Genomic DNA, 24,543 nt, shown 5'->3' with positions numbered 1-24,543 from the left:
ATACATTAGTAGCCCCAGGCCCCAACTCATGTTCCTATCAAAGCATATTTGAATTATTATCACACTTTTGTAATTTAACTAGTGACATAGGGCAGAGCTATGGTGCTGTTATTAATTATTAAATTCCATTTTATTAAAATTTAAATTATTATTGTTTATTTCAAATTATGATCTTCATTTTAAATTCATTTTCAAACTTCAAAACGTTCTATTACACTCTTAAACTATTGTTGTTATGCCAACCAAGTCATTTTGATATTGAAATCATTAAATAACACGTCAAATCTTATGTAACTAAATTTAAAATGTAAATTTTAAAGAAATCGAGTGTTGTCGTATAACTTTTAAAATTAAAACTAAAAATAAAGAAATGTTTAAACAATTATCTCTTGTTTACTTTAAAACACATAATTGTTGTGTATAAATTTTGATTATTATATATCGTTTATTTGTGCTGATTTAATTAAATTTATACTTATATGTTTGTAATTATACACCGGTGGTTACAATTTTAATAGAAAATCCCAAGATCATAATTCACAATCTTTATTTATGTATAAGCATCCCTTCTTTATCACCCTGCAATAGCTCCATAGCATCAGTTCTTTTCTCTTTCACAAGTTCAAACTATGGCTGATCTAGGAGATCATGCTATACTTGTCACAATATGCCTAGCAACCATTTTCTTGTTCCTAGCCATCTTTGTGAAGACTCGGGCAAAGGGCCGACGGCCACCTAGCCCTCCAGCCTTACCGATCATCGGACATCTCCACCTTCTTCGCCCTATACCACACCGAGGTCTTCACAAGCTCTCAACCGGCTATGGACCAATAGTATCCTTCTACCTTGGCTCCAAACATTGTGTCGTTGTTTCATCCCCGGAAATAGCAGAAGAATTCCTTAGAACTAATGAAACATCTTATTTGGACCGCCCTAAAATGGCCAACTTCGATTACCTTACCTATGGCACGTCTGATTTTTCGACCGCACCGTATGGACCACGTTGGAAGTTGATGAAGAAGCTTTGCATGTCTGAAGTACTTGGTCCCCGGACATTAGAGAAGCTCCTTCCAATTAGACGTGAAGAGATAAGGTCATTTCTCAAAATGATCAAAAACAAAGCTGAAATAGGAGGATCTGTTGATGTTGTAGCTGAGCTTATGACATTGACCAATAACACAATATCCCGAATGACGGTCAGTCATCGATGTTCTAGTGACGAGAACAAAGCTGACGAAATAAGGAAAATGATGAGAGAGATGAATGACCTTGGCACAAAGTTTAATTTAGCTGATATTATTTGGTTTTGTAAGAACTTGGATTTGCAGGGTTTTAAGAAAAGACTAGTGGAAGTTCGGCACCGGTATGATACAATGATGGAAAGAATCATAAAAGAGCATGAAGAAGAAAGGAAGAAAAGGAATGAAAGTGGTGATGAAGTGAAAGATTTTCTCGATATTTTACTTGATGTTTATGAAGATGAGAGCTCAGAGGTCAAATTAACAAGGGAAAACGTTAAGGCTTTCATTTTGGTATGTTTCATATGCACATATAGTGTTGTAATTTGTTTCATGTGCCTTTATTTTGTATGCTTTGATGTGTTTGCAGAATTTATTTGGGGCTGGCACTGATACATCATCAACAACAATGGGATGGGGACTTGCAGAGATACTTAATAACCCAGAAGTTATGGAGAAAGCAAGAGAGGAAATCGATTGTGTTGTTGGGAAGAAGAGAATATTAGAGGAATCAGATGTTGGCAACTTGCCTTACTTACAAGCTATAGTGAAAGAAACACTAAGGCTTCATCCCAGTGGACCATTTATCGTAAGAGAATCAACTAAAGCTTGTGTTATTGCTGGTTATGAAATCCCAGCAGATACTCGTCTGTATGTTAATGTATGGTCACTTGGAAGAAACCCAAAACAGTGGAAGAACCACCGTGAGTTCCGACCAGAGAGGTTTCTTAACAGTGAAGAATGGCAAGCGAGGAGTCCATGGATGTTAGATGTGATGGGAAACGATTTTAATCTTTTGCCATTTGGGAGTGGAAGAAGAAGCTGTCCTGGTGCTGCACTAGCACTCAGCATTGTATCAACCGTCCTTGGTTGTATGATACAGTGCTTTGAATGGAAGCTTGGGGATGGTGCTGGCAACGTTGACATGGAAGAGAAGAATGGGATGACTCTACTTAGGGCAAATGACTTGATTTGTTTCCCAGTAGCCAGGCTTAATCCATTTCCCTCTATTTGATTGTAATCTATTGTATGCTGTGTTATTAGGAGTGTTTTCTGGTGATGCATGCAGCGTCTATATCCATGTATCTTTCTTTTTTATGTTGCCTAATAAAGATACAAAGAGTGCAAAGTTTGCTACTATGATCAAATATATATCATATGATGAGGTGCTCGAAATATGCAAACCAGTATGAATCCATCTGAAAGGGGCATAAGTTCCCACTGAAAATCCCATTTTGGTTCGGATCCTATCAGGAATTAATGTTGCAGTCATTATAGATAGATAGATTCTCTACCATTTTCTAACTGACCTTTAACCCTTCTAATGCAGTATTTCTCAATATATCAGTTTCATTTCCATGGCATTCATGAGGTGAAATACTATTAACTGGCATCTAATACTTGAGCCATCTCTGAAGTGGTCCAGTCAATGCACAATTACTTTAGTGATGGAGAACATAAATTAAACTATAAAACCTGGAAAATGATGTGAGATTTGAATAAAACCAAGGATAGAACCTACTTAACTCAAACAAAAAATGATATGACAGATTGATATAAACATCCAGGAAGCTACGGTGTTTGATCCCATGGACCACTGTTGTAGATTGCTTACCATCATGAAACTAAACTCCAAAACAAATTATACTAAGTATTGCATCATCAACATTTTCGATTAATGGACACTTTCGCCAATTCATACAAGGAAAAGCTTGCTGCATCGAGCTTAGTTGGATTAAAGAGGACTAATCGAGCCACTAAGAGGGTTAGACTGTGAGGAGATGATATGGAATTTAATTTCAATTTTAATCTAATTTATTTATTTTTTGAATAAAATATTAATTTTGGTCGTTGATTCTTAAGGTAATATATACACATCAATTTGGGTCCCTGTTTCATAGTACACCTTAGTAGAAAATTTGAAATGTATCAATCAGCTGCCCAACCTTAATATTATATCATATATACACATCCCCACTCAACCAAGAATACATGTCATCGTTTGTCTTAGAGCAGACATCATCTTAATTTAATATTGTACAACACAAAAATGTTAAACTCAAAAAATCAGTTTACTAAAAAAAAACTTAATTTTTAAAGAATAATTCCGGAAATTCCCGGTGCTCCAAAATTTTTAAGTAATTATTATTTGCGGAAAAAGGACTGTAGATTTAAAGTGACACTTAACAAGGTAATTTAAGTTGATGGAAGTATAATTATTAAACTGTGAGCAAGGATTGAGTTGGGATTGTGGTGAAATAGGAGGGACTTAAATGCAAATATCACCATGAAAGGACAAAGCGGTTAGATGGTAATTAAACCCTATGCATCGATAATAGTGAGGCAATTTCGAGTGGATATTTGCTGATAAACAAAATGTTTAGTACATAAGGCCGGCCTGAATTGGGTTGGGTTGGGTTTGTACAAGGTTTTGGGTGTATCTGAATATAAGAATATTTTTAAATATAATATATAAAATAATAATTTATTAATTTTTGAACAGTTAAACAGATTTTTTGAGTAAAATAAATTAATAAATTTAGAGTTTAAAAATTTTAATATCCAACTATAGTTTAATTCAACTCATGAATAAATCTACTCAAAAGCTAAGTGTAAAGTTTAAAGGTGATATTAAGAATATGGTAAATGGGTCAGGAGGGACTAGTTGCATGTACAATTGGTCCACCATAGAGATAAGAGGAAAACTATGTAGCCGTGACCTTTAATTGAGAGGAAATATCATCACCCAAGCTTATATAGGCAATTCTTTCTTTCTTAATGTCAAAATTCCATCCATTGGTATAGATTAAATTCCTAGTACTATAGTTTAAATATTCTAATATGGTTTCGCTTACTAATTCGAACTTTTTTCTTTCTTAATTTGCTATGAATTATTTAATATGAATCATAAAAAGCTTTCAGCAACAAGTTCAAACGAGTTATGAACCTGAAATGTTTCTATTTGGATCTACCAGAGATCTTACATACAAGTAAGGTAAAATCACTTGGAAAAGCATTGATCACCCGACTTCATTTACAAATGACATGGTATCTGCTGTAACCATCATCATAGGCTTTTGATTTTGTTGACATTTCTTATGGTCTTCCTTTTTTTAGAATAGTAGGAGTTAAGAGATGTTTCTTCCCACCAACGTTTACTACTTTTCGCAGATCCATTGTGAAGCCTGGAATATTCAAAGAATTAGTGGGATAGATGGCATAACTAGGTGAATTGGTGGTTAAACTCATGCTAGGTGTCAAAGCCAAAAGCTTGACAAATTTCCCACTCTAAGCTTGTGAGAACCGGCAAGTGAAGGCGGAAAAGAGAGATGAGCATTTTGGCTATCACTTAGCTAGCGTAAGATTAAGTTTGGAAGGTAAGAAAACTTGTCCATCCCGTGAGTTTCACTATTTTTTTTCTATTTCATTTTACGATTTATTGTTATCTCTTTTAATAATATCATTTTCAAAATTTGAACGTACATTTTCTTTTTGAAAGCGCAATGTCTTTTATTAAGAACCTATAATCGATTGATTCGATTATTTAATATCAATAACCAAATAAATCAACTAAGGTTGTGTTTAGTAGTGCTTTTTAGAAGCACTTTTGATATGAAAAACACTTTTGAAACAAAAGGATTACTAAACAAATAACTTTTGAAGGAAATTTTTTGTTTTTTAAAACCACTTTTTCCCAAATGGAGAAGTTAAAATTTTTCGCTTTTCTCTCTCAAAATCACTTTTAACAACTTAATTATGTTTTCATACCTCCAACACATGATACTTTTCCTTTTCGGTTAATTGCTTAAAAATATTTAAAATTTATTTTTATATATTAAAATATTAACAACAAATTATAATAAATTATTTTCTATATTCTTATTAAAATATCATAATATTAACTAATTTAAACATTATTTAAATGCTTATTTGTTACTTTATAACACCATATCTAAAATGGACATTTTATTTCTCAAAAGCGCTTTTTGATAGCAATACTAAACATTTAAATCTTGGACCAAACTTTTCAAAATTACATTTCCAAAGCACTTTTTAAAAGTACTTCTCAAAAGCAATGTTAAACTAGCCCTAAGTGTCTAAAATCGAATAAATCAAACTAGATTTATTGTCATAACTGAATCAAAATATTTCAGTTTAGTTCATTAAATTTTTTATTTTTATAACTTATTTATATAAAATAAAAGTTGCTATTATAAAATATTTAAAAATAATATTTTGTATTTTAATGGGTTTATCAAAATTAAATATGTTTATGATCAATAAATTCTTTCATAATCAATGAATAATTTTAGAAAATAGATTTAACCCGATTAATTTTCGATCTAATTTGTTCAAACAAAATTATTTATGGAAAAGAATTGTATGAAATAAAGACGCCACATCATCTTGTATTTCTTACCAATTATTTAATATCTTTTCAGCATCTTTTTTTCATGTTATTGACACATTTTGGTAAATTTTTTAACCTGAACCCTGAGCACTGGACATTAAACCTTACACCCTGGACCTTGGACCTTGGACCATGGACCCTAGCCCCTGGACCCATCCAAGGCCATAGTCTAAGGCTCAATATCTAGGGTTCCGGTTCTTAAGTCTAGGATTTAAGGTTTTGGGTCTAAAATCCAAAGTTTAATATCAAGGATTCAGGTTATAAATATTATCAAAATAATGTATCAATAATATAAAAAATAATATTAAAATGACGTTAAATAATTAATAAGAGATAGAAGATGATGTAGTGTGTATGTTTTCGTAGAATCATTTCCCATTATTTAGATAACCCTTGATTTGCTCCTGGCCGGCTACTTGCGGAAACAACCAAAAGCCTTTTCTAAGAGAAAGAAAGGTTCATCTAAAAGCAACATAAAGCCAAAAGAAAGAATGATTGGAAGAACAAGACAAAAAAAAAATGTCCTTACATATAAAAATAACTAAATACTTTTGAACTTGTTATCCTTGGGAGACGACCATCGACCTAGTCATGGCAAATCAGCACCCAAAATTCAATTACATGACGAATACACAAACTTTAAACCAATTAATGGAAGTCTAGCATCCTACCACTTATAAAATCATAAGTCTACAAAAATGTCCTTACATATAAAAAAAAAAAACTAAATACTTTTGAACTTGTCAATATCCAAGGGAGACGGCCACTGACCTAGTCATGGCAAACCAACACCCAAAATTCAATTACATGACAAATACAAACTTTAAACCAATTAATGGAAGTCGATCATCCTACCACTTATAAAATCAAAAGTCTACGTGTTAATTGATTAACCAAGGTTCAAAAATGGCTGATTTTCAAGCCTACTTCTTAGTTTTCTTCCTTTGGCTACTGTCTTTCATTTTGTTCAGAACCATATTCACCAAGAACCGGACCACCACACGTCTTCCACCTAGTCCAATAGCCTTACCAATCATCGGACACCTCCACCTCCTTGCTCCCATACCTCACCAAGCCCTTCACAAGCTTTCAACTAAACATGGACCCTTAATACATATCCGTCTCGGTTCTGTCCCATGTGTCGTGGCTTCCTCTCCGGAAATAGCCAAGCAGTTCCTCAAAACCCACGAATCATCTTTCTCAAACCGACCGATAACCGCCGTTGTTGACTACCTTACATATGGCTCAGCTGATTTCTCCTTTGCTCCTTACGGACCGTACTGGAAATTCATGAAGAAAATCTGCATGTCGGAGCTGTTAAGTGGTCGAATGTTGGATCAGTTTCTTCTGGTTCGACGTGAAGAATTAATCCGGTTTTTGCAGTTCATGCTGAAAACAGCTAATGCTAGTGAAAAAGTAGATGTTGGAGGTGAGCTAGTAAGGTTGACCAATAATATTGTGTCGAGAATGATAATGAATGATAGATGTTGTAATAATGAAGATGAAGCTGAAGAGGTAAGGAAGTTGGTGGAAGTTATAGCTAAGCTGTCGGGACAGTTTAATTTATCGGATTTTATCTGGTTTTGTAAGAATTTGGATTTGCAAGGAATGAACAAGAAGCTGAAACAAGTACGTGATAAGTTTGATTCAATGATGGATAGAATAATAAAGGAACATGAAGAAGCAAGGAAGACAAACAAGGATGATAATACAGTAAAAGATTTACTTGATGTTTTACTTGATATTTCACAAGATGAAAGCTCGGAGATGAGATTAACCAGAGAAAACATTAAGGCATTCATCCTGGTAAGTGGTAACCTTCTTTTATCATCTACTTTTATAATATTTGAATTATATAATCTTTAGGTTAACTACACCCGAAGTCAATGGATTGTTAGTAAGTTTTGGTTATTTAGTGATCTGTTCTAAATTTTTATCTAATTAACTGAGTCATTAAGTTTTAATTGAAATCTGGTTGATGAGTTTAATTGATAATTCGATAATCGATATATGATAGTATAGTACTCAGCAACAAGTAAAAGAATATACTAATGATCAACATTAAAAATTGAAGAAGAAGAAAATTGTTTGGGTTTTAATTCACAAATTCGTGACATTTAAAGTTAGTTCATGAGAAAAATTAAGTCATAGAAAATGAGAAGAAAAAGTGTGCTTTCAATTAATGTCAGCAATGCAAATAGAGAATGCCATAGATGTCAAGTGACAATGAAAAGAGACTAGGGTTTAAAATAAGCTGATGTTGTTACTTGATCAAGAACTTAAAAAAAAAGCATAAATCAAAGTAATTTAGGTTAAGTTAACTCATTAAAAGACATTTCTTTCAATAACATAAATAAAAACTTTCAGAAAATTTTATAATTTTACAAACATTTGGAGTCGAATTAACTGACTGATACTCTATATGGATTTTTAGGACCTATTTGTAGCTGGGACAGACACAAGTGCTGTTACAATAGAATGGGCATTATCAGAGCTTATTAATCATCCAAACATAATGGAAAAAGCAAGACAAGAGATAGATATTGTTGTAGGGAAAGACAAAATAGTACAAGAATCAGATATCACCAACCTCCCTTACCTTCAAGCTATTGTAAAGGAAACATTAAGGCTTCATCCGGCTGGTCCTATGATTGTAAGGGAATCAAGCGAGGATTGTAATATTGAAGGTTACGAAATTCCGGCAAAGACACGACTGTTCATTAACGTATGGGCGATCGGTAGGGACCGGGATCACTGGGAGAACCCGCTTGAATTCCGACCAGAGAGGTTTGTGAATGGGAGAAGTAGTCAAATGGATGTAAGGGGACAACATTTTCATTTGTTGCCATTTGGGAGTGGGAGAAGATCATGCCCTGGAACTTCAATGGCGTTGCAAGTTGTTCAAACCAGTCTTGCTATTATGATTCAATGCTTTGATTGGAAGGTTGATGGAAGTGTTGATATGGAAGAAGGACCTGGACTTACACTTCCACGAGCTCATCCCCTCATTTGTGCCCCTATCCTTAGGCTAAATCCATTTCCATCCTGTTGATCTGAATTTGTAGTAATACAAAACTGTAATGTATGTGGCTTTTGGATATATCAGATTGGGTTTGCTTTCTCATTAATTCCGGTTGGATCCCTAGTGAATGAGAATATAAATTGTTCAAGATAACATAAATTTTGAGCATGGGAGGGAACAATTATGAAATATCAACTTTGAAAATTTTAATTTTTATTAACTATAAAATATGAAAGATATTTTTACCATAATAAACCCTTCAACTTATATAAAGATATTAGGGTTTAAAATCTTAAGAAAAGGACTTTTTTATTAAAACATCATGCAATTTAGTACACTTAAACTCAATCCAACTTTTAATTAAAAGGCTCCATGATATTTTTACCACTTTTATAACCAATGATAAGGCAAATTGTTACCAAGTGTTAGTTCTATCATTGGTCAACGTAGCCTTCTTCAAATTGTGCTGCAAAGGAGTCAACCCTTTATAGGGCCTTCGGTTTGGGCCTTGAGATTTTAAAAGACTCGGTTGAGACAACTTTTAATGAAGAGATCAATGTTGGGTGGGTTGAGTTGGGACTCCGCTCAAAAATATGAGGGTTTGAGTAAAAATACATACACGAAAAATAGGTTTGGGTAAAAAAGTATTGCTTGTTTAGAAAACGAGTCGAGCTTCGAGTAAATATTTTTTTACTTGAGCCCAGCCCGAACCAAATATGAAAAGAAAAACTTGTTGTTTTTTTTTTTACTTTTTTTATTATTTTCTTGCTATTTTATTTGTTTTTTTCACTATTTTGCTTCAATTTCACAGCCATGTTGCTACTATTTTATTGTTATTATTTGGATATTGTATAACTTTTGTTTTATTATTAATTTTGTTACTATTTTTCGCAGTTACTTGTTAAGTTAGTATTATTTAAGTATACATATTTTTAATTTTTTTTAATTTGTTGGGAAACATTTATTTTAATATTTTTAATATTTTTATGTATTATTTTTTAAAAAATTATATAAAAAATTATACGGCCGGGCTCGGGTTTTAATATTTTTATCCAAGCCGAAATTAGACAAAATTTTAGGCCCATTTTTGGGCCAAGCCCGAGCCTAAATTTTTTGTTGGGCCCGACCATAGACACCTCTAATCGGATGATTATTAATGTAATTTATTGAATGATAATATTATCATATAAGTCCCCTAACCTAATTTCATATAAACTTTAGTAAACTTATAATGTCAAGGTTGAGACTTGAGATAAACAATTCACCTATATACACTAAAAACAAAATTCTATGTTAGTGATTTTCATCCAAATAAATAAAAATAATCATATTTTAAAAGTTGCTTAAGATATATCAAGGAATAAAAATAAAAAATAATAATAACAGCTGGGTCCTTGTATTAAGATACTTGATTACAATATGATCATCCACATCAAATCCTCAACCAACTTTTTTAAAATTTTTATTAAATTATTTATTCAAAATTATTTAGTAAGAAAATGAAAATAAACATAATTACAACCTTATCCACTGTGTTCCATGCTGGCTTCTACAATTATGGGGAAGACAGTGGGGACCCTCACCCACTCACCACCATATAGGCATATACTACACAGACATGAAAGTGAGACAATAAAACAGCAAATCGGCAATGACGACGTGGCAAATAGATGTTCAATGACGTGGCATGTAGGACCCAATCCTTAATACCACCCACAGATTAGAGCGGCGGTATGGTTTGCTTTAGCTTGGTTCCTAATATTTGTTTGGTTTAAATTTTTTATTAGTCCCTCTACTTTTATATAATTTGATATTTAGTCTCTATACTATAAAAGTTAATGATTCATTTGTTTTCAATTTAAAAATATTAATCCAATAATTGTCATAAAATTAACATGCCATAAAGATTTTAATGATGGGATTGATATTTTAAAATCAATTTTAACCTTTTAAGTCCATGGACTAAATCTCAAATTTCGTTAAAAGAACAGGGACTAATAGTATGTTTTAACCTATTTGCTTCGAATAAAAAACCCCCGAAAACAATTCGAAAGCTACATCCTTTCTTCATAATCCGTCCTTTTTCTATCTTTCTGGGTCTCACTTCATTATCTCAAATCTTCTCTTTTTCTTGTTAATTGCTTACCCTGAATACTTTACAGCTCTTGAAAAAAAATTTTCTCTTGCAATGTTATTGCTTCATTGATTTTAGAGGGGAAGGTATGGTTTTATTCAACAGATCTTGTATTGTGCTTTTCTCCACATTCTAATCAATGTTCTTTTTATGAAAAAAAACTGATCTTGTTATTGAGTTCTGATTACTGGGTTGTTGATACTGAAGCGGAATCAATAAAGAGATACAAATTTCCTCTCTTTTAAGCAATTTTGAAATCTGGGTTTTCTTCAAAAAGAGAAAAAAATATGGTTACAGTTAATATAGGGATGCTTCATTACATTCTAGACCATGTATATGGTGCATTTGTGCATAGAACAAAGATAACCCCACCGTTCTTCTCAAGAGGGTGGGGTGGAACAAAGCTTGAGCTTTTGGAGAGATTGATAAGCCAGTTGTTCCCTGAAGTTGAAGGCCAAAACTGGCCTCCAAGCTTGATTCAACCCATTTGGAGAACTGTTTGGGAGACCCAAAATGCTTGTTTGAGAGAAGGTGTGTTTAGGACCCCTTGTGATGAGCAGTTGCTTAGTGCATTGCCTCCTGAAAGTCATAATGCGAGGGTCGCTTTCCTTGTCCCAAAAGATGTGCCACCTCAAAAGATGGCATGTGTGGTTCACCTAGCAGGTATCTTTGTGTGCGCTTTTTGATTGCTTTTGTTGATTAATTAAGCTGGTTTACAAGAATTTGGTCTTCTCATAGTTTGAGTGTAGTTTAGTTTATTAGTGATTCACTTTTTAAGTTGGTGAATCTTAGTTGTTTGTTTATGTTTATCTTCCTGGATAGTGCAAATTGATTGTTTATATTCTTGGTTTGAGCTTAGAATGATCATCTAGTAATGAATATCTAGGCTGCTTTATTCCTGATGTAGATTTTGACTGAAGCCTACATGCTATGCCCAATGTTCAAAATCTAAAATCTTAAAGAAGATAAGAGAATGCTTATAAGCAGTGGATGGTATAGCACAAGTCTGTTTGAAGATTACATCAACACCCTGAAATGCCTCTGTGGATATTGAAATGAATACAGTTTATTGTGGTTGTTTCAACTTTCGACTTTCGAGGCTTACTATTTTCTACTGGATCCTACTATCAAATAAGAAAACATAGACATATTCACTAGATTTCGTGTTCTCGTGCTGCTGTTTTGTTTACTCGTGTATAAAACCTTTGTATTGTTTGCTATACCTGTATCATTTGTTACCTGTTATTTCCTAGATTATTCATTCCAAGTATTTCAGCTTAGATGTATACTACAATCTTGCAAGTATTGCTTCAAATTTAAAATTATTTTAGGTTGTGAATTTGATGTTTAAAACTCATCTTTAATGATATAAAATGTAACCTCTTTGACAGGCACAGGAGACCATACATTTGAACGGAGATTGCGTCTTGGTGGACCATTATTGAAACAAAACATTGCAACTATGGTGCTTGAGAGGTCAGAGTCCTTTCTGTATTATCAACTACTTTTTGAAGCTAAGCTTATCTTCTTGTACTTGTGCTTTTAGGCTTTCTAATTAATATAACTGTTTTTATAGCCCTTTCTATGGTCAAAGGCGTCCTATGCTGCAGCGTGGTGCAAAACTCTTGTGTGTCAGTGATTTGCTTTTATTAGGACGAGCAACCATTGAAGAGGCTCGGAGCCTTTTATACTGGTTAGACTCTGAGGCAGGGTTTGGCAAGATGGGTGTGTGTGGACTTAGCATGGGTAAGAATTGTTGTTCTTGTGGTGCTTTTATTCTATTTGTATTGTTAGTTAGCACACCCTTTTGAAGTTTGATGCTTTTATGGGAATAGGGGGAGTGCATGCTGCAATGGTTGGATCACTGCACCCCACACCTGTTGCAACCCTTCCTTTTCTCTCCCCACATTCTGCTGTTGTGGCATTCTGTGAGGGTATATTGAAGCATGCCACTGCATGGGAGGCACTGAGAGAGGATCTTGCAGCAAAAAAGGCTGCAATGACTCTCGAGGAGGTGAGAGAACGAATGCGAAATGTACTGTCTCTCACAGATGTCACACGCTTTCCAATTCCCAAAAACCCTAATGCCATAATATTTGTTGCAGCAACTGTAAGTACCATATCTCTATTTGACAATATGGATGTTGCTTAAGAATATGAATAAGGAGCTTGTTGATATTGTTATTGAATCACTTTCTTCATCTTGTTTTTTAATGGATGTTGCTTAAGAACATGAAAACTTCTTACTATTAAATTTTGCTGCGAATAAATCTATCATGGCTTTTTAATGGATGATTCATGTGGGGAGCTTGATTGTTTCAAAGTTTAGCTTGTCTAGCATCTTTACTGACCTTATGAGTTATGATGCATTCTATAAGTAATTTGTGTTAATATTCAGATTTCAATTTCTTAACTATTTTGACCATTTAAATGCATCGTCATTCATAAGGCCAGTAAAGATTTGATTCAAAACATTCAATGCTTAACTATTGACCATTTAAAATTTCTAGTTATGAAAAAGGTTGTTGATTGTTTGGATCATCCATGTTAAGTCTTATTTGAAGGTCCACGATTAAGTTTTCTTCCCCTTGTGAAGGATAAAGGGGCTTGGGTATTTCCACATACTGTAAATAAGGTCTTACGATAATCAAACACCTATATATATATATACACACACACACATATGTATACCATTCATATGTTTTATAGTTTTCATAGAATGCCAATGGTGCTATCTATATATTTCAACTGCAATTATGCGTTTCAGGATGATGGTTACATACCAAAACACTCGGTGCTGGAGCTTCAAAAGGCTTGGCCTGGTTCAGAAGTGAGATGGGTCACAGGTGGCCATGTCTCGTCGTTTCTTCTACATAACAATGAGTTCCGAAAGGCAATCGTTGACGGGCTTAACAGATTAGAGTGGAAAGAATCCTCCTTATGACAGTGCATCAGCCAGTCCCGGTGGTTAAATGACTGTTTTTGTTGATCACTTCAGAAAAATGGGCTAATAGCAACTGAAATTTGATGGCACCCCCTTAAAATTGAAAAGAGAAGGGGGTAGTGCTTTGTGAATACATTATTTCTTCTCTAATGTGCTTATAAATTTAACTTACACTTACTTTATAAAGTTAACTACACCGCAAGTTACTCGATTTCTTTTACACTTCATTATTTAGAGTTTTAAGTTCTTCACTCAATTAATCGAGTTTGTTTATATCTGTCTAGTTTCTTGATGTGTCATCAAGTGTTTTGACAGAAGAATAATGTGTGTGAAATTGGATTTCAAAAATAGGGTAAATTTAGTAAAAGATTTCAGAATGTAAGATTCATTATCATTTCTCTAATCCATAGAAGCCTATTCAGTAATAAATTTAATATCTTTCAAATATTTCTAGATTTGACTGAATTTCAACCAATTTGTCCATTGTTATTGCCATTTAAGTAATAATTGAAATCTAAATCCAAGAAGAAACAATAAACCTAATGTGTCAAACCAAAAATATCTAATCTGATTCTAGTTGATCTCAAAGGTAAATTTAATCTAATTCTAATTTATCTCTTAAAAGTATTTGGGTAAATTACACCAATAGTCACTCAATTTTGATGTCACTAACAAAACAGTTATTTTGCTTTCAATTCAGTCACTCAACTTTCGAAAAATAATAAATTAAGTCACTAACGTTATCGAGCTGACGTGGTCATATGGGCCTCTAGGCTACACCGTAAACAGTTTAATTGGCCACGTCAACTCGATAACAATAGTGGTTGGTTTGTTATTTTTCGAAAGTTGAGTGACTAAATTGAAAGCAGACTGACTGTTCTGCCAGTGACATCAAAATTGAGTGATTGTTAGTGTAATTTACCAAAAATATTTTTTAACAAAAATATTAATAAAAATAAATTGTAATACCCAAATTTTACCCGACCCGAGCCCAAAATTAAAACCCAAATATAAAATATATATAATAAATATAATAAAAGTCCAATACAGTCCAGTATTACATGTAATAGAATCCAAACCTGGATTACATTGAGCCTCAAACCCAATTACACTTAGCCCAAATCAGCCCAAAATTACAACCAAAATTTAACCTAGCCCACTAAATCAGAAGACTCTAGCCCAAACCTAAACCTGATTCTAAGCCCAGCAAACCACTTAGCCCAACAAGCCCAAACCCAATTAAAGCCCAAACTAAACGACCCGAATCCCAGAAACCCCTAGGTTTTCTAAAATGCTTTCGCGCCTCGAAGAAGACTTTACGCCTCGTGTCGCGAAGATGTCGAGATCCTCAGCGTCTTGCGCCTCGCGCCAAGTCCACGCGCGCTTCTCCAGCCGTACTGCACACAACAAACGCCACACCTGCAATGAAACAAACAACATAGCAGATCGAAGAAAAGAAATAGAAAAACAGAAATAGCGGAGAGGATTTTGTATTATTTTCTTTTTATATATTTTGTATTTTCGGGGGCTATAAAACCCCATTTTCTGTATTGAAAGGGGATTCTTCTTCCTTTTTTTACACGATATTGAATACAAAAAAAATCGAGAGAAATCAAAAAAACTTGAAAGGTGATTGCAGATTTCCTTTTTCTTTTCATTCTTTCTTCTGCTTCGTTTTTTTATACTTATTCCATATTCAGTGCAAAAAAAAATAAAAAAGAAAAGAAAATAGGAGTTAAAGAGTCATATACCTGGTGACCGCATCTCCTTTCTCTCCGTCGTCATCGGAGTTGAAAAGGGGATCGAAGAACCTGAGGAACAGATTGTCGAACGGCGCAGAGTTTTCTTTAGTTTAAGTTTTATTTTTGTTCTCTTTTTCTTTCTTCTTTGTAAAACAAATAGAATAAAGGAGGGAGTATACTTACCTGCGCGGAGACGGTGACAAAGCCTTATCTGCTCTGTCCAAATCGGAGCTAGATGAGGCTTTGAATTTGTTGAAGCGGCAGATGAGAAAGAATGGGGGGCATAAGGTTGCTGATTGTGTTGAAAAGAAAAAAAGAAAATGACTTAGTTTCTTTCTAATTTAGGGTTTAGAATGATGTTTGCGGGTATTCCAAACAGCACCGTTTGGGGCTAGACTTAGTGGCTCCCAAAACAGAACCGTTTGGTGCCTTGACCCGATGATCCGACTTGATTCGGGGAGGATCTCGCCTTTTGAAATTAAGGGGAAATTTTCGCATTGAATCCCTCTGCATTGGCTTTCTTTTTGATTCAGTTTCCTTTCGATTCTTTTAAATTGTTATTGCATTTTTATTTTTATTTCATTTAGATCCATATCTAAACGCCGCCATTTTCATTGATCGGATTGGAGCATCTTAGCATTTATGTTTAATTGTCGTGTTGATCCCTCGCTTTTGAATCAATTATCAATCTAGCTCGTTTTTAATTCTACTAGAAATTTAGTTTTTTTATTTAATTCTAATTCTATTTAATTCTTAGTTTTGACATATTTATTTCTAAAAGCTTATATTATTTCAATTTTTAATTTTGATATTATCTTTTTAATTTTATTATTAGTATGTTTTAAGATATGACATATTATTATTTTAAATCATTATTAGCATTATTTAAATTCATCATACATTAATATTTTAAGCCTACTACACTTTCTTTTTTTTATACTATTATTTATAAATAGATATAACTCACGAAATTATTCTTTTCTTAAGTATATATTAATATTTTGATTTCATTATGATTATTAGCTTTAAATTTTTATTTATATGTCTTTTAAATCGGTTTTATTTATATATAATTATGTTTTTTAAAATGCAATTTCCTATTCTATTTTTTACTAGTATATATATATCATTATTATTATATTATTATAAGCATTATTTATATATCAAACTAATAAATGTATATTGTCTATTTTAAATTTATTTTCAATTTATTTCAAATACCAATTATCTAATGTTTTATTATATTTTGTGTCAATTTTGAAGATCATATATGTAATTTATTTGGAAGCTTTCGTACATAGGATATATTGTTTTTTATTATCTTAATGTATCTTTTGAATTTATGATAAATTTATTTAGTTTTGAGCATTGACATCGATGTTTGTATAGTATAATTAAAATCATTATGGTTATTTGCATTTACCTACTATTTGTTTGCCACTTGTTAGTGTATATTTGAGTTGTTATTTATTTATTTTTTACGTTATATATATTGCTTCTGTCATGTCTCATTTGTAAAAATTGTATTTTATTGGAGCATTACAATCATTTTTATTTCATAATTTTCAAAAGGACCCAGTGTTCATAGTTCTCAAGAATTAAGCCCTAATTTACTGGGCTTCAATTCTTTTTGACAAATTTGAATAGCCAAGCGTTTATTTTGGTAAAAACCATACAGCTTTAAAATAAAGCTTTTGAAACTTCAAAGTGATGGATCCTAACTTACTGGATACAACATTTTGTTATCTCAATTTTAAAATAAAGGCAATGTCTGATGTTTAGGAATTTTGAGAAATTGAACCCTAACTTACTGGATTTTAATTTCTCGATTGACTTAAATAATCGAATAACCTTCTTAAAACACATGATTTTCTTAAAAAAGGGGGTCGAATTTAATTTCGAAGATTGAATTGTTGCACCCTAACTCACTGAGTGTGACAATTTATTTCTTTGAAATGGGTATGTCTTATTATTCAATTCGTTTATTCGGGTTTTCATTTCAGGGGATCGTATTCTAAAATCTTTTCAAATTTTTGACACTGAAGACATTAAACAATCAATTTGGTACCAATTTTGGGCGTTACGAGGGTGCTAACCCTTCCTCGTGCGTAACCGACTCCCGAACTTGTTTTCTCAAATTACGCAGACCAAAATCATTTTTAATGGTGAACCGATCACACCTCAATAAAGGATCGGTGGCGACTCCCAGTTTTATTTTTTAAAGTCGATCCCCATTTTTTCAAAATATAGAAAATGGTTTCGACATAAATAATCCTAAATTCTAAACGTCTTGTATGCCAATTCGAGTTTCCGTGTCAAAATTTCCATGCAATTTACATATAAATTTGTTTTCCGACACATCAATAATTGTAATACTTACATAAAAAAATGATCAATTAATGTCAAAATTAATAAAATTTATGTTCAAAATTAATTAAAATAAATAATATTTTCAATAGTGGAAATTGGCAACAAAGAGCATATAGTTATTGAAAGGAAGGGCATAGTTGCAATTGAAGGCTACTTGCATGCTTTTTATGTTCTTGAAATTAATCAAGAAGGTTAGTTTTAAATTTGGATTTTAGAATTTTAGTTTTGCAATTTATGAGTTGTGAATTAATTATTTTTATGTTGTTTGGGAATTAAAATATTTGAAATTTAAGATTTTGAATTAATTCAAATTTATTATTTGTATAATTCAAATTTAGATTTAGATTTCAATTAATTCTAAGTCTTAAAAATATATTTTTTTTAAAATTTAATTATTTAAGAGGACTTTGAACATTGTTGTTTGAACCAGTCTATTGGGGACAAATCAACGTATCGGTCTGGAGAAAGGCATTAGACCGGTTGAATTGAGAATCGCTATCGATCAGTTGATTGGGCAATTGAATCGATTGAACCAAATTTTTTATGAATTTTTACATGCTTTATTTAATAGATCCAGATGGACCGATCAAACTAATCATACTAATCAAACCGGTTGAATTGATCGAATCAATTGGAACAACAAACCAGTGACCTAATTATGGAAATTACAAATTAAAAGGAAGAGATTTATTAATTAAAATTGTGGAAATTATGGTATAAATGAAATTTTTTAATATTTATATTGTATTAAATTAGATGCATGAAGTTTCGTCATTATTTTCAAAATCAAATCAACAAGAGTGGAGGGTTAAATTGATTAACTCATGAAATTGAATCGATTGAACCAATTTTTATCTATTTTGAAATAATTTTTATTTTTAATAATTTATTCAATCGAATAGATTGATTAGGTCAAATCAATTGAAGAATCGACCGTTTCACCTATCAATCTAATTTTGATTGAGTTCCGAAAAAAGTGTGAAAAAAGAGAACAAAAAAAATTCTCATGTTTTTTAAAATTGAACTTGAATTTTCTCAAATTCAAGTCCAACTTTTTTATTTATTATCCACACAAAGAATTTAGATCTTCAAATCCAAATCAGTTTTTTTGACCCAAATCATAATTTTCTATGATAAAGAAATTTCAAATGCAAGCATTTCATGATTAAAGATGCAGCCTTCAGGGATGGAAAAAAGCTAGTGATTAAATGTGTTCAAAATTAAGAGACTTTATTTACTGATATGAAAATTATTCAGGTAGAAATAACTGTGTTCCCATCGGCCATCATTAAAATAGAACAAGCTTCAATCATATGAGCACAGAACACAAACAAAGAAGGAAACTTTAAGTTCTTGCATAACAGAAGATACTATCCAAAATTTAAGTTCTGGACATATAGCAATAGCACCCCATAATAAAACCATAGATAATCTAAACCAAAAGAATTCAAAAGTAAAAGCCCTTTAACATAAAGGAATGCAAAATATCCTCTAGAAGACAAGCTCATGCGGTTTCATGCCAGACTTGAGAGAAAACCTTGCGGCGAGGTAGGCCTTCAAGTCTGGGACTCCCTCAATGGACTTTATCAAAGAGGCGTCGACTGCTTTCTGGTCTTCTTTCTTGTCTTCAGGCAGTTTTTTCTTATCCTGTAAAAGAGAAGACAATCAGCACATTAAAATATAAGAATCCAATTAGGACAAGCTTAAGCTATAATTACATGCAAACCAAAACAAACTTGCCTCTTTTTCAGCCTCGAAAAACTCTCCCTCAGTCTTCTTCTTCCTCTTCTCTACTTCCTTGGCAAAGTACTTGTCATCAAACTTGTCTACGATAACCCCTGAGATGTCAACCTTGGTGGAAGTAGCAATGACATAGGATTGGTTAACACGCCTTAAAGGAACACCGTTGATCTTGAATGGTCCTGCCATCGTTTGAGACTCCCAAATTTAAGCAAAAAACGTGAACAAACCATGGAATGAAAAAGAAAATCTAGCTTATGACGAACAGACAACAAATGCGGATACTACATTATATACATAAAACGAACAAGTACAAGCATCAAATTTTCAAGATAGCATCACTCAATCTCGGGCATATTGAATGTTAAATTGGTTTGTTACCATCAAATCTTATCTATAAGATAAAAGCAGCACAAAATGGAAATGCAACATAATGCTTCTAGAAAATAAACCAAGTGAGAAACTATGGAAGTAATACTGCAGAAATCAATAACAAGGGTTTTAACAAACATGTTCATATATCCAACTCGCAATTGAATAACATATATCATACATCCAATATTTTCAAGCAGTAAGCAAATCAATGACGAAAAAAGGATAGCAGTAAAATATGTAATGCCCACCGGTGACCAAAAGGAGCCCAGAAGTAAGTTGCTTCAAGAAAACAACTCTCTTCCCCATAAACCTTCCAGCCAACAAAATCAACACAGTCCCTGGTGTAATGCTTGCTCTAAACAAACAAAAAACAAGTAAAAACCCAAAAATAAGGAACATTTCTTCAGAAATCTATAAATAAAGGAATAATGGTTTTCAAAAGAAGAACCTGAGTTTGGTGGGTTTAGGTTTGCGCTTGTTAAGAAGCGGCTTCTTGACATCCTCAGCCGGGTAAAACTTGGGAGGTTTCTCAGCGGCAGCGGGGGCCTTAGGTTTGGGATCATGGCGGGGGAAAGCACCGCCATTTTTGGCCTTGATTGCCCAAAGGCCACGCTTGTGGTACATCTTAGACCTGGAATACTTTCCCACACCACGGATCAGATCTGGGTTTCTGGTCTTGACGGGAGTCTTCCTTTTCGCTGCCATTTCGTCTCTAAACCCCTTGCTTCTGCTTCTGCTGCTGCTGCTGCTATAGGGCTATCCGTGTGGCGTCTAGCAAATTCAATTCTATCAAATATATCGATTCTCTAACTAGGGTTTTTCTATGGGTAATGTAGTGAGTGACAAAATTCTTTATTTTGGGCTCAACTCTATTTTGGGCTTTTATCCTTATGGGCTTTATATCACAAAATATATCTTTTATCCAATGAGTAAATAAATTAAACTCGTTTAAAATATGAATCACGTTAAAACTACAACTTTTAAGGTACTAGCTATGTTGAGTCTAGCTCGACTTGATTTCTATTTTATAATATATTGTTTTATTTATTTTTATAATTTATATAAAATAAAATTAAATATATAATATTATAATATATACATTAAAATGTATTAATTTGTCTATGTTTAAAATTTTAATAAATGAAAAATATATAATTAATATATATTAAATTAATAATAATACTGAACGGTTTAAAATGAATTTGAGTTAGCTATATAAAATAAAGACAAATTTGGGTAAAAATTAAGACTCGTATTTCAAGTTAAGCTAGGTAGATATAATGCATGTTAATAGAATACATAGGTCCCATAAAACTCAACCCATGATATCTTCAAGTTTTTAGTTAAAATTAATTTTAATAGAGTTAATTACACCATACATCCCTAAACTATAATTTCCATTTTAAATTGGTTCCCAAATCTTTAAAATATTCTAATTACATCCTTAAACTAACGAGATTATATCAATATGGTCCCTCCATCACTAAAATCATTAATTTAATAGTTAAATGAGATGTCAAGCCTTATGTGGCATAGTTTAAAATGAAAATTTTTAAAAATATATATCTTGATTTTGAGGTATTTGAAACTTTACAAACCTTTATCGATCACTCTCTCTTTTTCAATTTTACTTTATTTTTGTTTTACTTTTGAAAGTTATGTGGTAACATTTTACTTTTATCTAAATTCTTCATTTTAAATTATATTACATAAAGTTTGATATGTCATTTAATAATTAAATTAACCGTTTAATAATTAAATGACTTAATTGATATAAAATCAATAATTTAAAGATGTGATTAGAATATTTAAAATTTAGAGAAACAATTTAAAATGAAGGCCACATTTTGAGAAATCGAACCCAAAAATACTTTTTACTGCCCAATTATTTTGTTTTCCTAGTGGCAGATTTAGATGTTATTTTCTCCCGCTCTTCAAGTAGGGTTAAGAAGTGGTTATGTATCTTTAATTACGTAAATTTAATATTAACTTAGTATATATTTTTTTAATCTGCTTGTAGAATTAAAAAAAATTACACAGGTGTATATAACAATAAGTCATGATAAATATTATTCTCATATTAATTTTATAATATGATAAACTATAAGTTATAGTTTTGTGGGTTCATAAGATTCTCCATATATTTGTGATTTTATGTATATTAACTTGTATTTTACACATGTTCCATATGGTTTTACGTATTTTAATTCATTAAATAATATAATTTTATATAATGTAATGTAATTAATAAAAGAAATATTATTCACATTGTTAAACATAATAAAATGTATTAACCATTCAGATAATTAAAATATTACACCCGTAAAGAAAATCAAACCATAATTAAAGCCTAAATGAAAATAATAATTAAATTAAAAATTGTGGTTTTTAGCTACTAATTAAATGAAAATACTTAAATATTAAAAGTTAATGTATTAGTTTTATAGTGGTGAGTCTTAATTTTATATTATTGAAATACCAATATAAATGTAACACAAAATTGAATAATTTTACCAGCATTTTTCATGTTTTAGATCTAATCATAGATCAGGTTGCTCACCTAAATCGAAAGGCCTGGCCAAAAAATGGAAAGATTTGAACAAAAATATAAACTCAAACAAAAAATAATGCTTGCTTTCTAAAAGAGCCAAGCCTAAAGTAAAAAATTTTAGCCTGGGCTTAGCCCAATCCAAATCTGCCTAAATTTCTTTTTTCTGTTGTAGTTTGCTGTTTGTTGTTGTTTTGTTCTCATTTTGTTATTATGTTGTTACTATTTTGTTGTTATTGTTTGGATATCATACAACTCTTATCTTATTATTAATTTTACTACTATTTTAGACGCATTTGCTTGTTAAATTACAACTATCTTAGTGTTATTTAAGTATAAAGACTTTTTAATGTATTTTCAATTTGTAGGAAGATATTTTTTAAATATTTTTAGTGTATTTGATGTATTATATTTTTTAAATATACTTTTATATAAAAATAATAATATAAAAAAATTAATACGGACGGACTAAATTGAACTCGGTTTAGGATTTTTTTTTTATTAGGGTTGGACTTGTGCAAAATTTTAGACTCAAATTTCATCTCAACCTATAAAACAAACCTAAAATTTAGCATCCATCTAACAACACAAAATCTCTTCCTCCCTAGCTCCGTTTTGTGAGAAATGAATGCATGATGATATTAGAAAACAGCCCACAAGCTCTCTTGAATATAGACCCTACACCTTGAGGAAATAGATGATGGTGTACAGGAATTGAAATTTTGGAATCAATTTATACATTTAGTCAAAGTTGGGATACCAAAACTATAATTAACTCAAAGAAAATTGTTAGCTCTAAAACTTAGCCACTAGACAAAGTAAAGACCAATCTAAACTCATCATTTGTTCTTTTGTTAGTTTGGACTAACATATAATGCGTATAACCCGCCTGTGGACCTCAAGGCTTTCCTCAAAAAACCCCTATTTTTCATCATCAAAGCCTTTGTTGCTGGTGTGATGTTGTCCATTGGCTTCATCCATGTTCTTTCTGACGCCAATGAAAACTTAACATCTCCTTGCCTTAGTGAAAATCCTTGGGATAAGTTTCAATTAGCCAAACTGTTGGCTATGGCTGCTAAGATTGGTAGATTGATGGTTGGTGTGTTTGCTACATCTCATTGCACCAAGTCTCACCTTCACAAAACCCATGAGAGCAACTATGTTGATGAAGAGAAAATAGGGAAAACCCATGGTCATGATTCGGTTTCTATGCTTGAGCGTTCGGATTCAGCTCAACTTCATAGACTCCAAATATGTTTTATGAATCATATATATTGTTATTTTATGAAAATATATATTTTGTGATTTTGGTTGTTTTTGTTGTTTTCAATCTTTTCTGTAACTGACTCAATTGTAATATGAGTTTGAAACTGTAATATGAAAATCAATATATGTGATTTTTTTAAGGTATTGGAATGGCACACTCTATGATTATAGGGATACCATTGGGTGCTTCTGAAAGTCCAAAGGCTATAAAACCTTTGGTGGCTGCACTCACCTTTCATCAGTTCTTTGAAGGCATGGGACTTGGTGGATGCATTTCCCAGGTAATACATGCATGTGTTTTAAATTTTAACTTCTTCTTTTTTATTCCATGTACTATTCTTTGTCATGACTTAGCTTTGAATGATTTTCTAAAGGTGGGATTAAGGTTTAGGGCTGGGTTTATCGGAATAAGAGACAACCTTGGGAGATCCATCAACAGGTTCAGTGTCCAAGGAAGCCATCGGTGATGGTGGAATCAATCGGTGGTATTTTTAAAAAATTTTTAACATTAGCGACATCTTTGTAAGTTTTAAAAGTTCAGTGACAAAAAGTAAAAATTAATCAAATTTCAGTAGCATCTAGAGTAGTTTACCCTTTATTATTTGACTAAACAAGGTCGGGAGAGATTATTATTTAATGGAAGTCAATTAATAAATATCTTTGACAAGTTAACCTTTAAATGACTGAAGTCCTCCCTCACGAATGGCAAAATTTATATAGAAATGTTGCATGTGATAGTAAGACAAATTGTAT

General features: G+C 32.1%; 5 protein-coding genes across 5 annotated transcripts; 4 read left to right on the top strand and 1 right to left on the bottom strand.

Moving 5' to 3' along the window:
* Window positions 1–546: 546 nt before the first annotated feature.
* LOC105786224 (3,9-dihydroxypterocarpan 6A-monooxygenase) lies at window positions 547–2,378 on the top strand. The gene is made up of 2 exons (XM_012612566.2): window positions 547–1,532; window positions 1,609–2,378. Exons 1-2 carry the CDS (start codon window positions 630–632, stop codon window positions 2,251–2,253), a joined length of 1,548 nt encoding a protein of 515 aa, XP_012468020.1. The 5' UTR covers window positions 547–629; the 3' UTR covers window positions 2,254–2,378.
* A 4,115-nt stretch (window positions 2,379–6,493) lies between these two features.
* On the top strand, window positions 6,494–8,777 carry LOC105786223 (cytochrome P450 93A3). The gene is made up of 2 exons (XM_012612564.2): window positions 6,494–7,455; window positions 8,084–8,777. The coding sequence occupies exons 1-2, from the start codon at window positions 6,556–6,558 to the stop codon at window positions 8,699–8,701; spliced, it is 1,518 nt and encodes a 505-aa protein (XP_012468018.1). The 5' UTR covers window positions 6,494–6,555; the 3' UTR covers window positions 8,702–8,777.
* A 1,967-nt stretch (window positions 8,778–10,744) lies between these two features.
* Window positions 10,745–13,969, top strand: LOC105786222 (uncharacterized). The gene is made up of 5 exons (XM_012612563.2): window positions 10,745–11,468; window positions 12,197–12,281; window positions 12,382–12,551; window positions 12,641–12,915; window positions 13,573–13,969. Exons 1-5 carry the CDS (start codon window positions 11,093–11,095, stop codon window positions 13,747–13,749), a joined length of 1,083 nt encoding a protein of 360 aa, XP_012468017.1. The 5' UTR covers window positions 10,745–11,092; the 3' UTR covers window positions 13,750–13,969.
* Window positions 13,970–19,196: 5,227 nt separating this feature from the next.
* On the bottom strand, window positions 19,197–20,770 carry LOC105786221 (60S ribosomal protein L6-1). The gene is made up of 4 exons (XM_012612562.2): window positions 20,425–20,770; window positions 20,225–20,331; window positions 19,602–19,783; window positions 19,197–19,508 (listed from the first exon to the last, which is right to left on the bottom strand). Exons 1-4 carry the CDS (start codon window positions 20,679–20,681, stop codon window positions 19,353–19,355), a joined length of 702 nt encoding a protein of 233 aa, XP_012468016.1. The 5' UTR covers window positions 20,682–20,770; the 3' UTR covers window positions 19,197–19,352.
* Window positions 20,771–23,481: 2,711 nt separating this feature from the next.
* On the top strand, window positions 23,482–24,257 carry LOC105787098 (zinc transporter 1). The gene is made up of 3 exons (XM_012613544.1): window positions 23,482–23,779; window positions 23,932–24,071; window positions 24,165–24,257. The coding sequence occupies exons 1-3, from the start codon at window positions 23,482–23,484 to the stop codon at window positions 24,255–24,257; spliced, it is 531 nt and encodes a 176-aa protein (XP_012468998.1).
* Window positions 24,258–24,543: the final 286 nt, after the last annotated feature.

The sequence above is a fragment of the Gossypium raimondii genome, chromosome 1 (assembly GCF_025698545.1).
Source record: "Gossypium raimondii isolate GPD5lz chromosome 1, ASM2569854v1, whole genome shotgun sequence".
NCBI lineage: Eukaryota > Viridiplantae > Streptophyta > Magnoliopsida > Malvales > Malvaceae > Gossypium > Gossypium raimondii.
This window is presented reverse-complemented; position numbering and strand designations above follow the sequence as displayed.

Excerpts from the sequence above, each read along its gene's own strand:
- LOC105786221 (XM_012612562.2), bottom strand. The coding sequence starts at position 20,681 with ATGGCAGCGAAAAGGAAGACTCCCGTCAAGACCAGAAACCCAGATCTG. Across the intron at positions 19,784-20,224 it reads TGGGCTCCTTTTGGTCACCG|GACCATTCAAGATCAACGGT; the intron begins GTGGGCATTACA and ends AAACGATGGCAG. Across the intron at positions 19,509-19,601 it reads TTTTCGAGGCTGAAAAAGAG|GATAAGAAAAAACTGCCTGA; the intron begins GCAAGTTTGTTT and ends TCTCTTTTACAG.
- LOC105786223 (XM_012612564.2), top strand. The coding sequence starts at position 6,556 with ATGGCTGATTTTCAAGCCTACTTCTTAGTTTTCTTCCTTTGGCTACTG. Across the intron at positions 7,456-8,083 it reads ACATTAAGGCATTCATCCTG|GACCTATTTGTAGCTGGGAC; the intron begins GTAAGTGGTAAC and ends ATGGATTTTTAG.
- LOC105787098 (XM_012613544.1), top strand. The coding sequence starts at position 23,482 with ATGTTGTCCATTGGCTTCATCCATGTTCTTTCTGACGCCAATGAAAAC. Across the intron at positions 23,780-23,931 it reads ACTTCATAGACTCCAAATAT|GTATTGGAATGGCACACTCT; the intron begins GTTTTATGAATC and ends GATTTTTTTAAG. Across the intron at positions 24,072-24,164 it reads TTGGTGGATGCATTTCCCAG|GTGGGATTAAGGTTTAGGGC; the intron begins GTAATACATGCA and ends GATTTTCTAAAG.
- LOC105786222 (XM_012612563.2), top strand. The coding sequence starts at position 11,093 with ATGGTTACAGTTAATATAGGGATGCTTCATTACATTCTAGACCATGTA. Across the intron at positions 11,469-12,196 it reads ATGTGTGGTTCACCTAGCAG|GCACAGGAGACCATACATTT; the intron begins GTATCTTTGTGT and ends CCTCTTTGACAG. Across the intron at positions 12,552-12,640 it reads TGTGTGTGGACTTAGCATGG|GGGGAGTGCATGCTGCAATG; the intron begins GTAAGAATTGTT and ends TTATGGGAATAG.
- LOC105786224 (XM_012612566.2), top strand. The coding sequence starts at position 630 with ATGGCTGATCTAGGAGATCATGCTATACTTGTCACAATATGCCTAGCA. Across the intron at positions 1,533-1,608 it reads ACGTTAAGGCTTTCATTTTG|AATTTATTTGGGGCTGGCAC; the intron begins GTATGTTTCATA and ends ATGTGTTTGCAG.